We start from the raw sequence: 23460 nt of genomic DNA, 5'->3' as shown, positions 1-23460 counted from the left end.
CTCTGAGATATGGTCTTCTTGACTGAAGTTTTTCCTTCCTGTGGTTACAAAGGTCATGAAGGAAGGTGGGATTCCTTTTGGAGCACCTTTATTAATCTTTAGTACAGTCACATACAGTACATGCAACAAACAAGATAATTTTATGACTTTAAAATTATTCTTCAATACCATGCTTTTCAAAGTTAATTATCCTTACATGTAATACAATTGTGATTCCATGTACATTGGTTAATTACTGGGTTCTGAAAACTTAATAGAGTAGTTCTGTACATGTTCTTGTGTCCATACATTACATGCCTATTTTTCTGACAAACCGAATAATGAAATTAATGTATATGTGATATTTAGCAACGCCTAAACAGAAGACGACAAAATGAAATCATGGCCAAAATCCAAGCAGCGATTATACAGATTCCTAAACCTGAACCAAATCGTACTTTAAAAGCAATTGAGGCCCAGAAACTGCTGAAAAAGAAAAAAGAGGCAGAGGTAAGTGATAATTACTTACTATTCTCTTGTGTTTATCTTAGAGAATGCCCTTTTCCCACAAAGTATAGAAAACCTTCAAAAATTTATTTCTCTTCAGATTTATCCTATCCTTTCCATCCTAATTCAAAGATTCTCACAGCCTGCACATATTTTATCAATTTTTATATCGTTGTTTGTTCAGAGGATGGAAATTTAGGCTAGGCATGTCAAACTCTCAACATAGGAGATTCTGTCCTAAATCCTATGTTGTTAGGGATTCTGTGGCTGTTCATAAAGTAAATGAAGAATATGGGGCACTGTGGTGATGGGTTATAACTATCATGGGAACAGCAAGAGCCAAATAATGAATATTTCATTCTTCCTCACCATACAGAACTGTTTCCTAAGAATTCCACAAACGTTGATTGGCTTGTTGCTATTACATTTAAATTTAAGATATACCTATACTGAAAATATTTCACTAGGCCACATCAGTTGTCAGTCATTTCAATGGGACAACTTCTAGTTATATTTTATAAGAGAGCAATGCTTTGCTTTGATTCTGATTTCTGATGGTTCATATTCTCTTAGGTAACTTGAGACATGAAATAAAAACTATCGTTTGTTGAGCATCTAGTGTATACCAGCTGGCATTGGCATTCTACATTATTTTAAAGTTGGGCATAAGTTTCTAATGAGAGTCTCACATTCCTTATTGTGTAGACAAGGAAACAGTCCTCAAACGCCAACATGTTTTGCTCTGGCTTGTCAGTTCTAGCAAAGAAGAGATTGAGAGACCTATCTGATCCCTAAACCTACTTCATTTGGTGTTAACTGACATTGTAATATGAACATGCTTGGATTATAAAGAACATTGCTCATAGAAACTTTCCTGGCCCCATTTTAGCATATAGCAATCAGATTTTCCAGAGTAGATCAAAGTAAATAAGAATTTGTGATACACAAGCATGCACTAAGCTTTTCTTTCTGAGAAAAAAAAATAGTGTAAATAGGTTGTATGAGAAATATTTCAAGCACTCAAGACAATAGTTTTGTCTGTGTATATGTAAGAGTGGTGTGCAGGCACGTTTTCATGTGCATAGGCCCATGTGTGTGTGGGCATGCATCCACGTTGAATATCTTCCTAGAGTGCTCTCCACTTTAATTTGTTGAGGCCAAGTCTTTCTGTCGTACCCAGAGCTTGCTCATTCAGTCGCACCAGGTAACCATTTTACCTCTGGGATCCCTTGTCGCTGCCTCCCAAGTGTGTGGATTGCAGGTGTCCTATACACGTACCCATCATTTACGTGTGTGCTGGGGCTCTGAACCCCAGTCCTCATTCTTATGTGGCAAGCACTTTACCCACTGAGACATCTCCCCAGCCCCAACAGAACCATTTTTAAAGAAATTATTTATTTCCCAAACAGTGTGTGTCTTACTCGTTGCCAATCTTGATTCCCTTCACTGTCTCTGGGGCACTACTTAGATAAATGGATGATTCAGGTTAGACAGTTTTCATAATTGTTTTAGCCTTGTCTAAAAACAACAAATCAGAATTATAAAAAGATTCTAGAATGTAGTTTGTCACACCCAGGCTCCTAATTATTTTGAATTAGTACTGTGTGTCACTAATTAAGCTTAGCTGAACAAGGTTAATGAAGATTTTCAGTAGGTTTCAGAGAAAAGGTACTGATGATGTATTTTCCTTAAAGGATGTGGCCAATGAGATTAAGAAGTTTGAAGCCCTAATAAAGAAGGATCTGCAGGCAAAAGTGAGGTAGGATGTAAACTAGCACACAGTGCATTCCGTTCTATGATCTGTATTATAACTATGCAGTTATCATGCATTAAAAATGCTTTACAGGAGCATTTCTATCTATATGAGAATTGATTACTATTTAGTTGTGTCATCCTTTCTAATATGTTCTTGTTTTGTTTTAAATTAGATAACATCATTCTAAATCAAATGAGTTAATTGCTCATAATGTAAGAACAATAATTATTCTAAAAATAAAAATCATTATTCCTTGACCAAGTAATATTATGATGTAACATATGCTATTATCTTACTGCATTTCCATTCCTTTTTAAAGATGTATGCAGATGATAATTAATGTTACAATTATGTACATAAACTTGTTTTTAATCACTTTGATAACTTTTGAATGACTCCACAAATTTTATACAGGGAACCATTTGTTTCACTAGTTTTAAAAATGTGTTTATCTTGAAGCTACCAAGCTCTTCTTTATCCTTTTACTTTTGGACAGAGGCAGAACAAGAGACCAGGTTAGACCTATTGATGGATATCCAAATCACCTTTCAAGTGCTGAGTTTGTAATAAAAGTTGAGCCACTGTCTGGAGTAGGCAGAAATTTATCTGTGAGTTCTTAGAATAATTTGCACCATGATAGGTTAGAACAGAATGGTAATGGATGGGCACATCCATAAAAATAATCTCTATAAACTGATGATTGTTGAATCTGGCCTACTGCCACAGTGGATGTTTCTCTTACATTTGGGTGATCCATAGTTTACCTACTTCTGACTTACTATAAAGGAAGCAAGAGGCCAAGAGCCAACAGAAAGATGCAAGAAAGAAAACCACAATCTCTCTGCAGGCTACAGATCTTAGAGGTGAGAAAAGCAGTGGTGGACTGGTAAACAGAAAGGCTATGTTAAGGACTCACAGAGGTAGAGGTAAAATGAAATGAAGCAAATGGGATCTATTAATAAGCTATGGGTTTCATACTGATCTGGTATTTGCTTCAATGCTTGTCTGAAGCAAGTAACAGATAATACAAAGGAACCATCTCTGCAAGTCTTCCATACTCACAAGTAGTGGCAGGTGGTTGCATTATTTTTAAAAAACTAATATTAAAAACTTATCTTTAGTACATCCAAGACTTCTTTAGAAATAGCGGACCATACAACTACTGACTTGTTAAACACATACTCCGATGATGATTACATTAAAAAAATCCAGAAGCGCCTAGAAGAAGACACCTTTGCAAGAGAGCAGAGAGAGAAGAGACGGCGGAGGTTGCTAATGGACCAATTGATAGCTCATGAAGCTCAGGAGGTAAGATAGGTAGATGCTATATAATAGTGCATGGAACTTTGTAAACTGTAGTCCTTTGATGCACACAAATACATGTTTGATACACATGTTTTCTGTCTTTCTGAATCAGATATTATTAAAAAGTAAATGTACTTAGGGAAAAACACTCCTACATATCCCTTGAAAAATCTAAATCTGGTGATGACTAAATAACATTGTGGATTAATTTATCTGAACTATATAATTAAAAGTTATTGAAGGCTAGAGAAATTGCTAAATGGTTAAGGTACTTACAAGCAAAATCTAGCAACTAGGATTTGATTCCTTAATATCCACATAAATCCAGATGCACACAGTTGCACATGCATCTGGAGTTCCCTTGCAGTGTCTACAGGCATTGGTGCACTTATTCTCTCTCCCTCTCTCTCTCTCCTCTCTGTCCCTCTCTGCAAATAAATCAAATATATTTAAAAAGTGACTGATATGTTGGTTTATGCTGTACATATTTTGCTTTTAGAGGTAAAAGACAATATTTAATGAAAATCACACAAAATAAGTTTATCTTCTCAATTTGTCCATTAGCCTACTCTACTGAGTTCTCAAAATGTGGTTCCTGGATCAATAGCATCAGTATCTGGTACCTTCCAGGAGACAAAACACTTGACCCAATAATAGAAACCTGACACTGAGGGTGGCCCCTAAGGGAATTCTGATGTCTGATACAACTGCAGTTGGAGAAGCACAATTAGAAGTTAATTTTCATATTAACTGGGACCCTCCTCAGTGGGGTTATGGGATTCACTGTGAAGTCATGAAGACCTCAGTTTCTATGGGGTAATTAATTGGAGGGACCATGACTCAGGATATTCCTACCCACTCTGTGGCTCTTGCAATCTTGGTGTGGACTACCATTTGCACTCATCTCTAATTGATCTCAGTTAGGAACCATAGATGACAGAGTACATGAAGTTTGCCCTTTTGTGCCTGAATAACCTTGTTTAGGATGATTTTTTTCCAACCCTATCCATTCACCTGCAAATTTGATTATCTCATTTTTTTTCCTTCTGCTGAGAATTCCATTGTGTGCATGTACCACATCTTCATTATCCATTCATCAGCTTATGGGTATCTGTGCTGATTCCCATTCCTAGTTATTGTGAACAGAGCAGCCACAAACATAGCTGAACAAGTATCTTTGTAGTAAAGAGTGGAGTCTTTAGTATATATTCCTAGAAGTGGTATTGATCAAATGATAAATCTATTGTCATCTTTTTTTCAGGAGACTCCTTACTGATTCCCATAGTGGTTCTGAGCAATAAAAAGTCAAACAACTCAATCAAATAAAAGAGCTTTTCTATGTTATTTCCTTGGGATTGACATTTCAAGGCCAGACCCTTCACTCACTTAATAACTAAATAATACCATAAAGTGTTAGCTATTAGCTCTTTACCGCAGTGGGCCATTCCTACTTGACAACTATCTGGAATTCTTTGGAGAATTGGTGAATGGTTACCAAAATTAGCTTCTAACTTTATCTCATGACAGAAGTAAAGGGTCTGGCAGGCATGACTACTCATGTATCTCTTGAAATCTTTTTGAAATGTGGTAAATATAACTAAATTAGAAGCGATTTTCATTATTTTCTATTTTAATTCATCAAAAATGCAAGATACTTCAACTATTCTAGGTTTGTAGGTTCCCCTAGCACCAATTTCCATCTTAGTATCTTACGATTATGAAAATATGTCCGGATATTCAGTGAAATTGTAGGTAACAGCCCATCTCTAAAATGTGCATTACTTGTATAATAGAAACACAAAAATCATATTTCCCACTTCACTTTTAGATACAGATCCTAATAGACTCAAACTTAGTACACATAGCATTGACTCGGCCATCCCGCAGTCTTTCCTTCTCTTTCCCATTTTTGCCATTATGTGTTGTCATTCAGAAATACTAAAACATAACTGAATAATTCATGTTGTTCCTTGTCAGAGTTGAATAATCAGAGCATATCCTGACAAATAAATTATCTTGCTATGTAATCACAGCCCAAGCTTATGGAATTCACTTGGAATAATAATTAAATATGTTAAAAGTGTGGTTGTGATTGTAGCTTCTATATCTAAAACCATCCCACCAAGTGGCAGGCACTTTGGGCTGGGCTCAGCTACTCAATTCTTCTGCTGGTCTCAACTGGGCTACTTATGCATCTTTGGTCAGTTGGTGGTTGACTCCAAATGTTTCTTCAGGTTCTTCTTGGAAGACTGGAACCTTGCATAAGTTGTTTCTTTTTGTAGTAGAGAAAGTCATGCATAATATGATCATGGCAGGAAGAGTCAAGAAAGTGTGAAGGGCTTTTTGTTGACTATATGGTTGATTTGGGGGTTGAAATTCCAATTATTAGTTCATATTAGTTGTTATTCCAAAGCCCATGTTTGGCTTTTGGATGGATATGTGCAGGGTCACATTATGAAACTGTAAATGAAAAGAAAGAGAACTGGTTAAATCCAGAACTCCTGTATTCAGTCCCCACTGAGAACTATAATTACCTCTTCTTTCCACAGAATATCTTTCATTGGACAGTGAGAGAGCCTACTGTGGTCAGTGAAATTTCTTTTATCTGAGCCTCTCATACTGCCTGCTAAGGTATAGTTCTGCAAAACTGGGCTACTTGCCCAAAGCTGCACAGCCAGATAATGATACAATTGAGGATGTCACAGAAGGTTCCAATCCCCAGTTAAGGTTTTCCATACTATTCATTTCTGATTCCCTTCATTTTCAACATAGCCAAGAATGCATCTTTTTTCTGCTTCACACTCTAACATCTGAGAGTCTCTAAGATGGTCAGTAGGTCATTTCCACTTAGCCACAACTCTTTTCATCTTCCCCTTTCATTAGATTTTAGGTGTTGATTTGTCCCATTGGGAAGTTGCTATATCTGCTCCATTCCTGGACAGTGTTCAAACCTGTTGCTATTATAATGGTTATATTTGAATACATATACCACATTGCCAAACTTCTGAGAACGTAAATTGAAAGTTATATCACTTACTCATAAAACTTTGGGAAAACGTTGCATTTGTTTTTACAGGATTGTAAAAGAAGTATTAATTTATCTAAATTAATAAGTAATTGATCTTCAAAATCATGTGTGTAGATATCCAAATTATACAACCTCAGTTGTAACTTTTTACAAGTTTATTTTTATTTGTTTACTTGAGAGGGAGAGAAAGAGAGAGAGAGAATGGGCGCGACAGGGTCTCTAGCCACTACAAATGAGTCCCAGACACATGAGCCACAATGTGAGTCTGTCTGGTTTATCTGAGATCTTGGGAATCGAACCTGGGTCTCTAGGTTTTGCAGGGAAGCACCTTAACTGCTAAGCCATCTCTTCAGCCCTCAGTTGTAATGTTTAGTACTTATCTTTCAACATATTCAGGTTTAAATCAGAGGACAAAAGTTGATTTAGATGAGCACATTATTCACCCATAAGCTTCTGAGCCCGGTGAGAGTGTCATCTGGGCTCAGAGCCGTCAGCAGCTCTCGTGCTGGTGTTGCAGGAGGCGTACCGCGAGGAGCAGCTGACCCACCGGCTGATGCGCCAGTCCCAGCAGGAGCGCAGGATCGCCGTGCAGCTCATGCATGTTCGCCACGAAAAGGAAGTTCTGTGGCAAAACAGGATTTTCAGAGAAAAACAGTATGAAGAAAGACGACTTAAAGATTTCCAGGATGCCCTTGATCGAGAAGCGGTAAATAAAATCTCCTCAAAAGTTCTTTAGGCAGCTTACCTTTGTTGTCATAAAACACAAAAACATGAGGCTGGACACAAAAGGCAGCCTCACAGGAAATTTATTAGCTCTCTGGATTTCACTGGGATGCTTCACGAAAATGAAATGTGGGGTCACTTTAGCCAAAATCATGCAATTCTTAGACCTCCCGTACTTACTTTAATTCTAGGAGCTAATTAGCTGGGTGATCATTTCCTGCATCATATAGGCACAAGTGCCATGAATGAATTGAGTGGTATTAGCTTGCACTAAAAATTATGTGTTTCCTCTTTATAATCGCCTATTTGGGAAATATGCTTCTGTCCCAAGATCCGTAGAGTCAGTGTAGACAAAGTTCTTTTTCTTCAACTTGTCTCCTCATGCTGAGAAGCATCAGCTGTTCTTTCTTTTGAGATCAGAACTCACTATGTCCTCCAAACTGACCCTCTTGCCTCCACCTTAGACCACAGGCACTCTGGACCAAGTGCAAAATGAACACACACCAGGCAAAATATGAGTTAGTGGAGGGTCAGTGGGGATGCACTCTAGTGCTCTCTGAAATGACTGTCCTGGAAGCTTTCATTCAGTTTCAGACAGTCAAAGCTATCAGGAGTCAGAGCATTAAGACACATCACAGGCTCGCAGCATATCAAATCATGAGTCATTTGTTTATGTTTATCACGAAATCTTTGGAGAAGCTGTGAGTTTCCTGTCATCAAGAAGCTCCACCCAAGGCACATAGTCTTCCATCTCCCTAGGCTTATTCTTTGCGAAGATTAGCCTCTTGCCAATTAGCTTGATCTCCACACCACTGTACTGGGCTCATTGTTTTTTCTCTTTTCTTTCATTTTATATATTTAATTACTTATTTGAGAGAGAGATAAAGAGGCAGATCTAGAGAGAGAGAGCAAATGGGTACAGCAGGGCATCTAGGCACTGTAAATGAACCCCATACACTTGCACCACCTTGTGCATCTGGCTTTACATGGGTACTGGGGAAATCAAACCCTGGTCATTAGGCTTTGCATGCAAGTACCTTAACTACTAAGTCATCTCTCTCCAGCCCTCATTGCTCTTTCTTTAATTGGGTTTGAATGGCCTTCAGAGGAATGGGACAGTCAAGCCTGCTCAGGTGTCAGAGACCTGACTAAGAGGTTCTGAAGTAAGGACATCACTGTGCTCATAGGATGACTTCCTTCCTATGGCTACAGTGTCTCCTCCCCTGTAATATTCCATCTACACATTTGGATTTATCATCTCCTCCACAATGGCTGGTGCTTACAAGAGCCCAAACAATGTGTTGCATTAAATTTGTCACATAAACACCAACTGCTGTTCTTTTTATTATTGTTTGCTAACCAAACAAGAAGCATCTCATTCTCCACAGAATAATTCTTCTACCTCTTCTTTTCTGTGAAGAAAGGAGATGCTCTTAAATCGCTGCTTTTCATGGTGATGTAGCTTTTATTATAATGTGTGGTTATCAGGAGGGGAAAATTCTAGAAGTGCCTTCAAACTTCTATTTTTTTTAATATCATTTTGGGGCTGGAGAGGTGGCTTAGCAGTTGAGGTGCTTGCCTGCAAAGCTTGAGGACCCAGGTTTGACTCTCCCGTACCCAAGTAAGTCAGATGCACAAGGTGCCACATGTGTCTGGAGTTTGTAGTGGCTAGAGGCCATGGTATGCCCATTCTCTCTCTATCTGCCTTTTTTCTCTCAAATAAGTAAACTATTTTTAAAAAGAAATAACTTTTTAGTTACTTTTTCATGTGTATGCATGCCTGCACACATGTGCCTGTGTGTAGCGTGCATGTGCACTTGCTATTGCCTCTTAGCACTGTAAATAGAATGCCAGATGCTTGTGTCACTGATGGGGTCTTTACCTGAGTGGCAAGGAAATCTGGGCCAGAAAGCTTTACGAGCAAGCACTGCTAACTAACTGCTGAGTCATCTTCCCAGCCTCTATTTTTTAAAATATCCTAATGATCCTCAGATGTTTAATATCTGTGTTCTTTTTTTTTTGGGGGGGGGGAGTTCGAGGTAGGGGCCCTGGCTGACCTGGAATTCACTATGTAGCCTCAGGGTGGCCTTGAACTCATGGCAATCCTCCTACCTCTGCCTCCCAAGGGCATGCACCACCACACGCAACTCAATATCTGTATTCTTTATCATCATTATGTTGATTTTCTACTGTGTTCACTTTTTCTTGAGTTCTTTTGTACACAATACTTCTGTAGTTCTTTGAGGCTCATTCTCTTCCTTTATCAGAATATTTGTCATCAGTATTCCTAGTTCTAAGCTTTCTCGTTTCCTCCTTTAACTTCTCTTCATAAATGATCTTCTTCACAACCATGGAGTGTAACTACAGCAGTAGATGGATGACTCATACATTTAGAGTTTTTCTGAGGAGGTAGAGGTTCACAGCAAGGACACTTCAAATTCATCATGTTCAAGGCCATATTTATAACCTTTTCCACTAAACTGGTCATTTTCAAGGTTCCATATCTTAACAATAGCATCAGTATTTTTCCACATACCTACAAAGCCAAAGCCTCATGTCTCACCCAAACCTGCTTTACCTTCATTCCGTTACACCAAGGCATCCCTAAAACCTGCCATGTCTTTAAGTTTCTCTTCAGTTTTTCCATGTTCCTCCCTGCCTGCATCGCTCCTGATTTCTCCTACTCCTTCTGCTGCTATGGTCACAGGGGCGTCCGTCTTCATTGGTGGGTATGAACTGTCAACCAGAAATTGGAGTATGTGTGAACACACTATGTATTTCTTGGGATTAGCCTCAATTCAGTGTCAGTAACCCAGCTCTGCCCACACAGATGCTTTGGGGAAACACTCATGTGTATCAAGCACAAGCCCAGTCTGCTGCCACTGAGAACGCTGCTCACTTTTTCTCTACACTCCCCTCCCCCAGCCATGTTCAGCACTCTGTCTCCACTGCTTCTCAGAGCCAACAGGGATGCCCTGCACGCTTCCAACTTTTCTGTTCTTCCACCCTACTGTTTTTTTGAGGGAAAAAAAATGGATTGTTTTGCCTTTAACAATTTCTGCTTATTATCTAAAGCAGGAGCTAACAAGAGGTGCTTGACATGAAAAATGGGGGAAATTAGTGATTACATACAAATTGCCTACCCTTCTCTATTTTTTTTTTCTCCTACAATCCATTTTCTATTTTTGTAACGAGGAGTAGCTTTCTAATTCTCAGATGTGACCACAATGTCCATGCTTGGAATCCACAACTATCTCTCCACCAACTACCTTCATGCTCATGCCCCGCTCCTTTTTATTTCCTGGCCTCCTGCCATGCCCATCCTCTGTGCTAATGTCTTCTCACTTTTTCCTCCATGCCACAACATGCTGATATCCAGTTAATATTCATCTTTCAGAGCTTGTGTAATTGAAGCTTCTTGTTTATGACCAGCCTGTTTTGTGTGACATCTACCTATATACAGTGCACTTCTAGTGAGAGTTGTCATAGTGTGCTATTTGACATTACTCCTGCGGGTTTTAGCTATTTGTACATTTAACTGGCATAAAACATTATGACATCAGGAATATGTTTGCTTTTGCTCAATATTGTATCTTGTTTCTCAAGGCTTACACTTAGTATCTAGAGAAAAGGAGAGAGGGAGAGAAGAGGACACGGGAGGGAGAGGGAGAGAGAGGTAGGCTATTCTTTCCCACTAACTCAAATACATACCCATTCTATATTGGTAGGTCCTGATTTTTAATTCATGTGCCAGCAATTGATAATACATTTCTTTGAGTCAAGCATTGCACTGTCCTCATTGTATGCACATATAGTTCTTGCAAACAATCAGAAGTGGACACTATCCTTATCTATACTTTACATGTAAAGAAACTGAAGCTAAAACGCTCAAAGTCGTAAAGCTTGTCAGCAGAGTGATAGGAGAGAGCCCTTCTCTGTCAGGTTCTAATGCCCAAGCTCACAGCCATGGGCTGTTTACTGCCTCCTGTAGACTTCCTGTCTCTTTTCCTTCCTTCTTTTTCTCGAGCAGGAAATTTTGGCATATCTAGCACTGAATTGATGGTAAAAGTAACAAGGAGACAAAATATATAGATGGAAAGGAGAAAGAGAGAGGAAGAAGGGAAGGGGAGAAAAGAAAGGGGTTTGGGGTGGGGAGACTAAACTGAGAAGGAGGAACAGAGGGAAGGAAGGGAATTGGCACCAGAAGCAACCAAGAATGGAAACTGATGTTTTGCTCATAAAGAAGTTCTGTTGTTCTCTTAAAGCATTTCCTCTGTCACATCCTAAACCTATCAGCAACTTCACGGACATCTGATAAACCAGCGTCATGACCCATTTTAGTATCACTTTTTCCATAAATTCTCATCCAATATTAAATTCTTTTCTTCTCTGAGCTCCTCATACTTCATGAAGCATGCCATAAAACTCTGCAATTAGCTTGTGTTCTTTCTCCCTAAAGACAGGGCCTGTGAAACAGACCAGTCAGGACAAGTTCTGATGTCATTTTTGAATCTCTTAGATGTCCTGACATAGCCTTAGAGGTCAGCTATCTACCAGCAAGTTCACAACAAGCATAAGATAAACATGCTTAATAAAGCAGCAACACTAAAATAATAGACCTTACCTAGCTTTCTATTGTCATGTATCAACACTATCCTATAAGTACTTGCTTTGATGAGATGTTCAGTTAACTTTTCTGTACATGCTAAGAAATATTAGGATCCGCACTTTGAGAAATGGATGATTAAGATGCATAAATTACTTTTCCTGCCTTCCAAACAGTTTGAACTTAAATCTTGCACAAACCTGGGCTTGAATTTGAACACAATACCTTCAAAACCCAAGTTTCCTTCTATTTGCTGGCTAGATTAAATTAAAATTTCTGCTTTTCTCCTCTTTACTGGCTGAATAAAATTACAGGAGGCTGGTCTTGATTCCAGGGCAGCTTAGTACATGATCAAATTTCTCAAGCAACTGGCACAGCTTTCGGAAAGGCAGTGTTTAGTCACTAGAATCCCACTGAGTATAGACTAGTCTATGGTTTCTGTGAAGAAAGAATTCCCAAAACAAAATAATCACAAAGTAATAGTGCAAACCAAACAGAAGGTGATGACAAAAATGCTTAAATATTTCATTACTTTATGGTTAAAGGGTGCTTCTTAAACTGTTACCAATTTATTAGGACAATAGTAGCAGGTTTAACACAATACTTGTTGCTATCATCTCAAATCACTATAATCAGGGAATTCTAAAATATTTAAGAAGTCAATATAAGAGAGCTCTCCCTTTGAAAAACAAACTCCAATGCTGGAGAGATGGCTTAGTCCTTAAGGTGCTTGCATACAAAGCATAACAACCTGGGTTCGATTTCCCAGTGCCCACATAAAGCCAGACGCCCAAAATGCCACATGCATCTAGAGTCCATTTGGTGTCCTGGTCCAGGGCTCTGGGGTGGATATGAGGGACCAACTATTCTTGCTGTATGATACAGAATTTGATCTTTCTCTATGATCCCTGATTCTTTGCTTCTCATGAAGGTACATCTTAATGGGATCCTTAAGATTCAATTTATTGTGCACAATATTGTCTCCTCCCACTCACACCACTTTTCACTATAGTGTGTTTTGTTGATAAGCTAAAGGTGGAATTTAATAATGTCTTTGCTACCATATTCAATATCTCATGTTTTAAAGACACAGAGAGAAATCATTCAGGACTTTCTTTCTGGATACAAAGGATGTTTCATTTTTTAGATATTTATTTATTTATTTATTTATTTGAGAGAGAGAAAGAGAGAGAATATTCCAAGGCCTCCAGCCACTGCAAACGAACTCCAGATGCATGCACCTCCTTGTGCATCTGACTTACATGGGTCCTGGGGAACTGAACCTGAGTCCTTTGGCACTGCAGGCAAATGCCTTAACTGCTAAGCTACTTGAGTGTGAAGCCTAAAGACCCAGGTTCTATTCTCCAGGTCCCACATAAGTCAGATGCACAAGGAGGCACATGCATCTGGAGTTCGTTTGCAGTGGCTGGAGGCCCTTAGATAGCCATTCTCTCTCTCCTTCAGTCTCTTTCTCTTTGCCTCTCTCTCTCTCAAATAAATAATTTTTTTTTAAAAAAGACATTGTTTCCATTTGAATCATTGGATAATGATAGTGACTTTAAAATCTGTTTTTACCTTCGATAGGCTTTGGCCAAGCAAGCCAAAATTGACTTTGAAGAACAAATCTCCAGGGAGAAGGAAATTCATGAGAGGATATCCACGGAAAGGGCTCAGGCTCGCTATGAAAAGCATTATACAATATGTGCAGAAATTCTGGATCAAATACTTGATTTGTCCACTAAAGTAGCAGACTACCGAATGCTAACAAACAAGTAAGTAAATACACTGGATACTGAGCAAGGCAGCAGTGCACAGTAGTTAGTAGACTGATGAGTGAAGAGACCCGAAGTGACATGTGTGTATAACTTTTCCACTTTAAATTTCTATCTAGATTGCCTATAACTTACAAATACAAGTATGTTCATTTACTTTAAACTCTTAAAACTTACGAGAGAGTGGTATTATTGAAAGATTATCCTACCAGTAGTTTTACTTTCATCACCTCTTGTGTCTAGAGGGAATATTTGTAAGAAAATGTTGAAAAAGATAAAAATGAAACAAAGTAAAAAAGTAAAGGAAAATTCAAATTAAAGTAGAGCCAGGCATGGTGGTGCACGCCTTTAATTCCAGCACCCAGGAGGCAGAGTAGGAGGATCGCCATGAGTTCAAGGCCACCCTGAGACTACAGAGTTAATTCCAGGTCAGCCTGGACCAGAGTGAGACCCTACCTCGAAAAACCAAAAAAAAAAAAAAAAAAAAAAAGTAGGAAGTTAAGAATAAGGAGAAGGGCTGTAGAGGTTGTTCAGTGGTTAACGTGGTTGCCTGCAAAGTCTAATGACCCACATTTGATTCCCCAGGACCTACATAAAGCCAGATGCACAGTGACGCATGCATCTGGAGTTCATTTGCACTGTGGCTGGTGGCCCTGGCATGTCTATGCTTGCTCATTCTCTATCTCTATCTTTCCTTGCAAATAAATAAATAAAATATATTTAAAAGAATAAGGAATAAAGTTAAACCCACCCAAATATATAAGTAGCAGTAGATGTTCTAGTTCCCGCATCTTGCCTTCCTAAAGAAAGGTGAGCACAGAGACACTCAGTTCAAACAATTAGAGACACTCAGTTCAGACAATTTCCTCATCTCCCAGAGGTGCATTGTGAGTGTAGTGGATTAACTGAGGAAATCTCCAGTCGGGATCCGCTGAACTGTTTATTGCAGCACCACTTACTGAAAGTCAAAGTAGACTGTACAACAGTTGATCTTAGAGATAGGACAAAGGTAATGACATTCAGTTAACTTGGCGTACTCTAAAGTTTGCATGTTGAGATCTCCCCTAGATTTTGTAGTGAAAGGAATAAGAGCCAGATGATGTGGAGTTAGAAGATAGGAGAAAGCACTCATTGCCCCTACACATGAAACCAGGTTTCCTCCACATGTCTCACACTACCTACTACATGAGGCGAAATGATGGCAACATTTTGAAGATAAAACTCTAAGATACAAATGAAGAAAGAGAAAAATAGGGCTGGAGAGATGACTGAATAGTTAATGTGCTTTCTAGCAAAGCCAAAGGACCCAGGTTTGATTTCCTCTACCCATGTATACCCAGATGCACAAAGTGGCACATGTGTCTGGAGCTCATTTACAGTGGCATGCCAATTCGCTCTGTCTGCTCTCTCTCTCACACAAATAAATAAGTAAAATAAGAAAAATACTTATATTCCAATAAAAATCACTTATTATGTGAAGAACTTGAAATAACCCAAATTGAATATGAAAGAGCAATATATGGATACTATTATGAATTGAAATGTATCTCCCTAAAAATACATTACTCTAATGCCTGGTACTTCAGAATGTGACCTTATTTGGAGATAAGGTAATTTCAGATATGATTAGTTAAGATTAGATATCAGTTAATTCAATCTAACTGGAATTATTGCGAGAGAGAGAACACAATGGCAAGAATTACACAAAGGTAAGCCAGGAAATGTCAAAGATTGCCAGAAAACCACTAACACCTAGGTAGAGCATTCAAAGTGGTCTTCCTCCAATCTGGGCTTGTCAACATCTCAATTTCAGACCTCTAGTTTTCATCAGTGTGTGAGGCAGCAACTTCTGTTGTGTTATTCCATCCACTCTGTGGTTCTCTGGACAGCAGCCTAAGTGTTAACACTTAGGAGACATAGATCTTAGAATTATCTGGTTAAGAATTTTAACCCAGGAGCATGGAATTTCTTTCTTGAATGTTTTCATTGTATAGGTCTTTCACATCCTTGGTTAATGTTATTCCAAGGTATTTTATTTATTTTTTGTTGTTTCTATTGAAAATGGGACAGTGTCACTTAATTCTTTCTCTGTATCTTTGTCTTTTGCATATAGAAAGGCTACTGATTTTTGTGCATTGATTTTATCCTGCTACTTTGCTGAAGGAGCTAATCACCTTCAAGAGTTTTGAGATGGAGGTTGTCCAGTCTCTTATATATAGAATCATGTCATTTGCAAATAGGGATAACTTTACTTCTTCCTTTCCAATTTGTATCCCTTTTATTTATTTCTCTTGTCTTATTGCTTGAGCTAGAACTTCCAGTACTATGTTGAAGAGCAGAAGTGAGAGTGGACACCCCTGTCTTGTTCCTGATCTCAATGGGCATTCCTTCAGTCTCTCCCTATAAAGTATCATTTGGGCTTTAGGAACTTTATGTATAGCCTTTATTATATTGAGATATAAACCATCCATGCATATTCTCTGTAATGTTTTGATCATGAAGTGATATATTTTGTCAAAGGCATTTTTCTGCATCTATCAAAATGATCATGTGGTTTTTGTGTTTAAGCTTATTTATGTGGTATATTACACTGACAGATTTCTATATGTTGAACCACCCCTGCATTCCTGGGATGAAGCCTACTTGATCAAGGTGGATAATGCTTTTGATGTGTTGTTGAATTCGGTTTGCAAGGATTTTGCTCAGGATCTTTGCATCTAAGCTCATCAGGAAAATAGGCCTATAGTTTTCTTTTCTTGTGGCATCTCATTTAAATTTTATTTAAATAAAATTTTAAAAAATTAGCCAGTGTAAAGATTTCCAGAAACAGAGAGGGACATTCTGTGATCTAAAACTGTCAATTCACCAAAAGGACATAGCAATCCTAATGTATTATGTAGTCACTAGATAACAGACTGTAAAATATTAATAAAAAATGCATGGATCTCAAGGACAACTGGAGATATAGTCATAGTTGAAGTCTTCAGCAACAGGCTGAAAGAAGAAGAAATAAGCAATGATATAAGAGAAAATAAACACCACCAACTAGTCATATCTAATTAATCTCATAATTCACTTCACCTGACGGCATCCATCCATCTTTGCAAATGTCCACAGAACTTGTGCATACATAGGTAAATAATACACACACAAAGAATGTGTATTCTGTAGAGTTGGGGTGGAAAGTTCTGTAGATATCCATTAGGTATGGTTGATCTATGATGTTGTTGAGCTCTATTTTTCTGCTTGGATGATCTGTCTATTGATGCTAGTGGAGTACTGAAGTCTCCAACTCTGGTGATATTGGTATTTATTTCTGTTTTTTTTGTGTGTGTGTGTGTGTGTGTGGAGTATTTTGTTTTATGAACTGTGGTGCCCCTTTATTTGGTGCATATATATTTATGATTATGATGTGCTCATGTTAGATCATTCCCGTGATGAGTAAGAAGTGGTCTTCTCTGTCCTTTTTGATTGGTTTTGGTTTGAAGTCTATTTTATCAGATATTAATATAGCAAAACCTGCTTGTTTTTTATTTCCATTTGCTTCGAATATCATTTTCCAACCTTTAACCCCGAGGAGGTGTCTGTCTTCAGTGGTGAGGTGGGTTTCTTGAAGACAGCAGACAGAAGGGTCAAATTTTTATATCCATCCTGATAACCTGTGTCTTTTGATGGCTGAGTTAAGAACATTAATATTTAAGGTTATTACTGTTAGGTTTGTTTAATCCCTGCAATGGTGAGGTGTTTTATGGGATTTAGTGCTTTCTTGTGTTATGTACTGTTTTGAGCCTGGTTTGTTTTGGTTATTGTGATCTTCTTGTTGGATCTTGAGATTGGTTGTTTGACTGTTCTGTGTGGAGTATTCCCTCAATTATTCTCTGTAGGTTTGGCTTTGGGTTCGTATGATCATAGAGTTGATATTTTCATGGAAAGTTTTTATTTCACCATCTATTATGAGGGCTACTTTTGTTGGGTAAAGTATCTTGGGTTGGAAGCCATGGTTTTTCAGATTTTAAGTGTTCCATTCCAGGTTCTTCTGTATTTCTGGATTTCCAAGTCCAATTTCTGCCTGGACAGTTGCATTGTAAGGAGTGATACCCTTTCTTTAGCTCTTACATTTTTCTGCCACCTCTTCCAAAATGCACCTTGAGCCTCGGAGGGTGTCATAGAGATGTTTCAGTGCTGGACACTCCTCTGTCATATATCCTCAACACTATGTTGCCTTTTGGGTCATCCCAGTGGTCACCACCATCTGAAAAGAGAAGCTTCTGTAACTAAAAGTGAGAGTAGCATTAATATACAGTCATATAACATTCATTTTTTCTTTATTAGTTATGTACATACTCAGTGTGTAAACAGCACATGTTGGTATCATCATTAGCCTTCTCCCTATCCTCACCCCTCTGAAGGGATCCTCCTTTTGGGGATTGTGGGTTGTGCATTGTGGGGGTAGCCATCAGTTACGGGGTAGAGGCAATGTCTCTGTGCCTAATGTCCCAACTTCTGGCTCTAAATTCTTTCTGTCCCCTCTTCTGTGAATTTCCTTGAGCCATGTTGAGTTTGTTTTAGGTCTACTTCAGTGATGAGGCCTTGGGAGCCTCTGTGTTCTGGATCTCTGGTTTGGTTGGAGTTGAGAGTTCTCTGTGTCTATGTCCTTCACCCTTGTGCTCATGCCAGGTTCACCAAGAAAGCAGCACTCTTGCTCATTACTCTATATAACATTCTTTAGAAACAAAAAAGCAAGCTATTTCTGTATAGCACAGGCAAGCCAGGAACTCAGAAACCCACTGCCTCAGCCTCTTAAATGCTGTGATTTAGATATGCACCAACTATGCTCAACTCCACAACACTCTTGGAATGACACAAAAACTGTGAGACACCAGCAATTACCCGTGGGCTAAGGAAGGGCTTGAACTGAGATGAACATATGTGACTATAGAAGGTAACATGAATCTTGTGCCATTGAAAATGATCTCCATATTAACTGTACCAGTGGCAAGCCCTAGTTATGACAGACAATTGAATTTGTAAGCTGTTATGACTAGGAAATATTGTGTAAAGGATAAGCATATATACATTGTGTCTTACATCTTCATGTTAATCTACAATTAATCTCAAAAGGCTCAACTACACACCAAGTAGCATAAATTATTCATGTATTATTGGGAGAAAACAGACCACAAAAATCCATGATATTTTAGGTAAAAAAAAAAAAAAACCTCCTTTTTTTTATTTTTTTAAGAAAATTTATTCTATTTTATTTGTTGAAGAGAGAAAGAAAGAGGCAGATAGAAAGAGAGAATGGGTGCACCAAGACCTTCAGCCACTAAAAACGAACTCTAGACACATGTGCCACCTTATGTATCTGGCTTACATGGGTCCTGGGGAAATGAAACTGGGTCCTTTGGCTTCTCAGGGAAATGCCTTAACTGCTAAGCTATCTCTCCAGCCTCTTTTTAAATTTGTTTAAACTTTTTATTTTATTTTATTTGTTAGAAAGAAAGGGGGAGAGAAAGAGGTAGATAGAATGAAAAAAAATCTCATTTTAAAGTGAGGAAATGTAGTGCTAATTTTAAAGAATAAAGAACATTTTAGCATTATTCCATAATGCTTTATTTTGAATTTATAATTGCTTCACCAGACTTGAATGATATTAGGTGAGCTGATGGCATTTGGATAATTCAAGAAGATGGAAGAGCTATCCCAAATGTATATATGATCTTAGGGATTGCAGTTAAGAAGAGGGTAGGACATTCAGGCCCCAGAAGCCAAAAAGCACGTGCTTTTCTAACTCTGGAACCTCTGTAGAACAGGTAGAGAGCAATATGAGGTCAGTTTTAAGGGAAAAATAAAACCACCTGGTATTCTCTTTTTTTAAATTTATTTGTTTGAGAAAGAGGCAGAGAAAGAGAGAGAGAGAGAAAGAGAGGCAGATAGATAATGGGCACAACAGGGCTTCCAGTCACTGCAAAAGAACTCCAGACACATGTGCCACCTTGTGCATCTGGCTTACATGGGTCCTGGGGAATCAAACCTGGGTCCTTTGGCTTTTCAGACAATCACATTAACTGCTAAACCATCTCTCCAGCCCTAAAACTGATATCCTTGAAGACTATAGAAACTATTTTAAAAATTCCTGCTTTTTGCCATTGTATCTATTTATATCTTCGCACCCTTACACATGAGAATAATTGTATAGTAAAGGTAAGATAACTGTGCTGTCTTTATTCCATTATTCTTTTAATTATGTAAACTAAGCAGTGTATTGAAACCACAGTGCCAGGGAACCTCTACAGATTAATGGTCACTAAAGGAAATATTAAGAGTATAAGTTTGGCTTTAAAGTGGTAGAAAGTGATGGGATACAGTAGGAGAAACAACACCTGAATATGAGGACAGCTGGTTCCTCAAGCCCCCTCACCACAGGCTGACTTCATTAAGCAGGAAACATTGTTGGTCTGTACCACCAAATAACTCTCCTTCCTGGCCCCTCAGCACTCTTCCACTTTGTGTCTATGAATTTGTCTTTACTAGGTAGCTCATGTACATAGAATCATAGATCATCTGCTATTGTGCCTGGTTTACTTAGCAAGCCTGTAGGGTCCACCTATCTTGTAGCATGTATCAGAATAAAATACTACTTTTTAAGTTGTAATTTCAGATCCTCAACCAACTATCTTTCAGAGCCATTTGTCTGAATTATATTAAGCTCTCTCATCCACACATTTCATTCCTTTTGGAAATGTTTCCTGGTCACTCTGCCCTGACTGTATATTAGGCATTCTTTATGCTTCAGATTAGCAGTCATTTCTTCAAAAAGGCTTTCCTTGAACCAACAAATGATGTCAAATCATACTGTTATATTTTCCCATTATGTAAGTTGCAGTAGAAACTTTTTTGTTTGTGCAATCAGTTTTTTTTTTCTCCTCTTCCCCAGAGTTTTCCACTTGAGGCTAAGAATTGCCCATGACTATATGCTTCCAGTAGATGGTGAACTCAAATTCAGTAGTTGTGAGTGAATGGTCCTTCAGTTTTCTTATTGATTGTGCTGCAACAAAACAATATATCTAAGAATAATAATAAGCATGATCAGAAAGTCTATGTTTCTCTGCTTCTCAGTTTTACTATCCTTAGGGAACAATTTAAATGTTCTGTTACCATGTGCCATGAACAGATAGAATGTGCTTCAGAGTTTCTTTAAAGTAACAGTCAGTTTATTTATTTATTTATCATTTGGAACCAAAAAATCAAATGTAATTTGTTCATATTGTCACTGAATATAAGATAACATTTAAAATTACTTTATGTAATATTTCTGTTTAAGCTGAAGGTAAGAATTACTTATATAAATAGAATAAATACTTAAGATTCAATATGTGCCTTTGACTAAGCAGTGAATCTCTTTTCTTTTCCCTTTTCTTTGTCTTTGTCTTTTCCTTTTTTTTTTAATAGTCTGATTCCATATAAATTGATGCATGACTGGAAAGAACTATTTTTTAATGGGAAACCCATATACCAACAAGCCATCATGAAGAACCTGGCTGATCATCCTTCAGAGGAACACCTTATAGAACTGGAGAAAACGGAGTTGCTTGATAAGAATGACTATGAAGAGTACAAGGTATATACTGATTTCAAATAATTGGAGAAAATGAACCAATAAATTCCTGTATGTGAGGTGAATAATCACTTAAGAATGAAGATACTCAGTTTCATAATTTATGATATAATAATAATACACAGACTTCATTTTGTTGTTAAAAGTCTGATTTGAGGTAAGTGTTAAACACTATTGAGTGCACTGTGAGTTGCATACAAACAGTTACATACTAGTTTATTTCACCATTCGATCTCCCCATTTCACTCCACCCAACCTTTAAAAGTAAAGATACAAGAGTCTTCTTTTGGATAAAGGTCACATGATAAAAAGCTTTGACAATATCAACCTGTGTTAAGATGTTCCTTTCCATTTCGAATTAAGGAGTCATTGTTTTCAGATTCAAACAGATTTACTTGACAGATTTTGCACATTCATAGAATATTTATTTTTTACTTTAATCTACTTCATTCTTATTTCTATAAATTAGGAGACTAGGTAGTCTAGAATTTAGTGGTTTGTATTTCTACCTACTTTTTGTTTGGAAAATGGTTGCCACAGGAGCACACTTGTCTTAGCCACATCCTGAAGCAGCTGGTCTGATTCTTTTGCAGGAAATTGAAAACTCTTGTTAGTAGGAGTTTGTGAATGTCTGTCAGTGAAATTTTCGCATAGAGCTTTTGCTGTTTTTCCAAAAATAAAATTTACCTTAGGATTTCTATATGCTTATATGTTTTAACTTCATAGTAAACTATGCCCTAAACACATCTTTACATATGTTGTGAATTATTCTAATTCTGTAGTTTAGAGCTTATACAAGTAAACTGTCAATATCTCATCTCATAAAAAATATGTCAGTAACAGAGGACAGAAGGACAACATCTTGGTCTTGTGACTGATAATTTTTAAACAACTTTTCTTCATTGATGGGAATACAAATCAGGAATTAAACTTTGTATTAGTTACTGATCTTGCTGCTGTGACAAAATAGATAGCAGGAAGATCTTAAGAAAGGAAGGGATTATTTTGCTTTGCAGTTTCCGGGAACAGAGTCCGTTATGGTAGCAAAGGCATAGCGTCAGAGAGAGTAGACTGTTGGTCACATTGAACCCAGATTCAAGAAGGGAGGGAAAACAAAGTAGGACCAACCTTATTGATCCACTCCCTCCAGCGAGGTCCCACCTTCCCAAGTGTTCACACACATATTTTTATGTGGAACATTTTGCATCCAAACCTCAACAATCTTCATAGCATTGGCATTCTTAACATACTTTATTGATATTCATACAGACATTCCTATAGGACTCTCTTACCTGCCAATATTGGGCTCAGGCTTTTACAAAGACTTTCTAAATCGAAGCCACCATGCTTAATCTTTAAAAATATTATACCTAGAAATTAGTATAAAAGACATTTTATGTGCACATTTTAATTAGCTATCAAAAATGTGACTCAGGGCTGGAGAGATTTCTCAGTGGTTAAGGCGTTTGCCTGCAAAGCCTGAAGAACTGGGTTCGATTCCCCAGTACCCACATTAAGCCACATGCACAAAGTGGTACATGCATCTGCAGTTTGTTTGCAGTGACTAGAGGCTCTGGCATGACCATATACTCTCTCCCTCCCTCTCTCTCACACTTATAATTAAGTAAAATATTTAAAAGAAAAAGACATGACTCATTTCTTAACATTATTTCCTAAATTGTTAATGTTCTGTAGAATGGCTGCATGTGAATGAGGTAACTGTGTTCATATAAATCTTTCTTTCCTCTCAGAAGGGTCCAAGCAATAGCTGTTTGGAGCAACCATCCCCAACTGGATTCTCAGATAATTACTGTGGGGTAAAGAGTAGAGAAAGGCCCTTAAAAGGGCATGGGCAGGGGCTCAGCCAGGCAGTTACTCACGCCTTCCAGCTTACCCATCGGCCCAGCGGCCAGAGGTTTTCAGTTACTCCATACTTCCTCCTGGTGAACCTGCAACTCTGTCAACTCCCCAAAGCTGCCCTTTCTATGGGTCTTACTGACAAATGCATCCTCTTCCATAGCATTTTGTTTTCGCATATACAACTTACTAGCAGTTAACTGTTGAATGAGTTTTACAATCAGTCTCTCTTTTATGTCCCTAGAGTCAGCCAATCACGTCCCAAAATAGTTTATTTAAAAAATTGTCTCTACTGGTCATATACCAGAC

The 23460-nt window shown here is 38.0% G+C and overlaps 1 protein-coding gene across 2 annotated transcripts in view; it reads left to right on the top strand.

Annotated features, from left to right (window-relative positions):
• The window catches only part of Spef2 (sperm flagellar 2), an 86595-nt gene that overhangs the window by 26593 nt on the left and 36542 nt on the right, over positions 1 to 23460 (top strand). The window contains exons 5-10 of one of the 2 annotated variants that reach the window (XM_045133102.1): positions 349 to 489; positions 2181 to 2245; positions 3364 to 3550; positions 7093 to 7281; positions 13489 to 13676; positions 21129 to 21297. In XM_045133102.1, coding sequence (XP_044989037.1) covers positions 349 to 489; positions 2181 to 2245; positions 3364 to 3550; positions 7093 to 7281; positions 13489 to 13676; positions 21129 to 21297 — 939 coding nt within the window. Of the gene's footprint in view, positions 1 to 348; positions 490 to 2180; positions 2246 to 3363; positions 3551 to 7092; positions 7282 to 13488; positions 13677 to 21128; positions 21319 to 23460 lie in introns of those variants that run through there. The other variant, XM_004652512.2, reaches the window with a different exon arrangement.

The sequence above is a fragment of the Jaculus jaculus genome, chromosome 13, assembly GCF_020740685.1.
Source record: "Jaculus jaculus isolate mJacJac1 chromosome 13, mJacJac1.mat.Y.cur, whole genome shotgun sequence".
Lineage (NCBI taxonomy): Eukaryota > Metazoa > Chordata > Mammalia > Rodentia > Dipodidae > Jaculus > Jaculus jaculus.
Note: the sequence above shows the minus strand (reverse complement) of the source record. Positions and strands in the feature narration are given on the sequence as shown.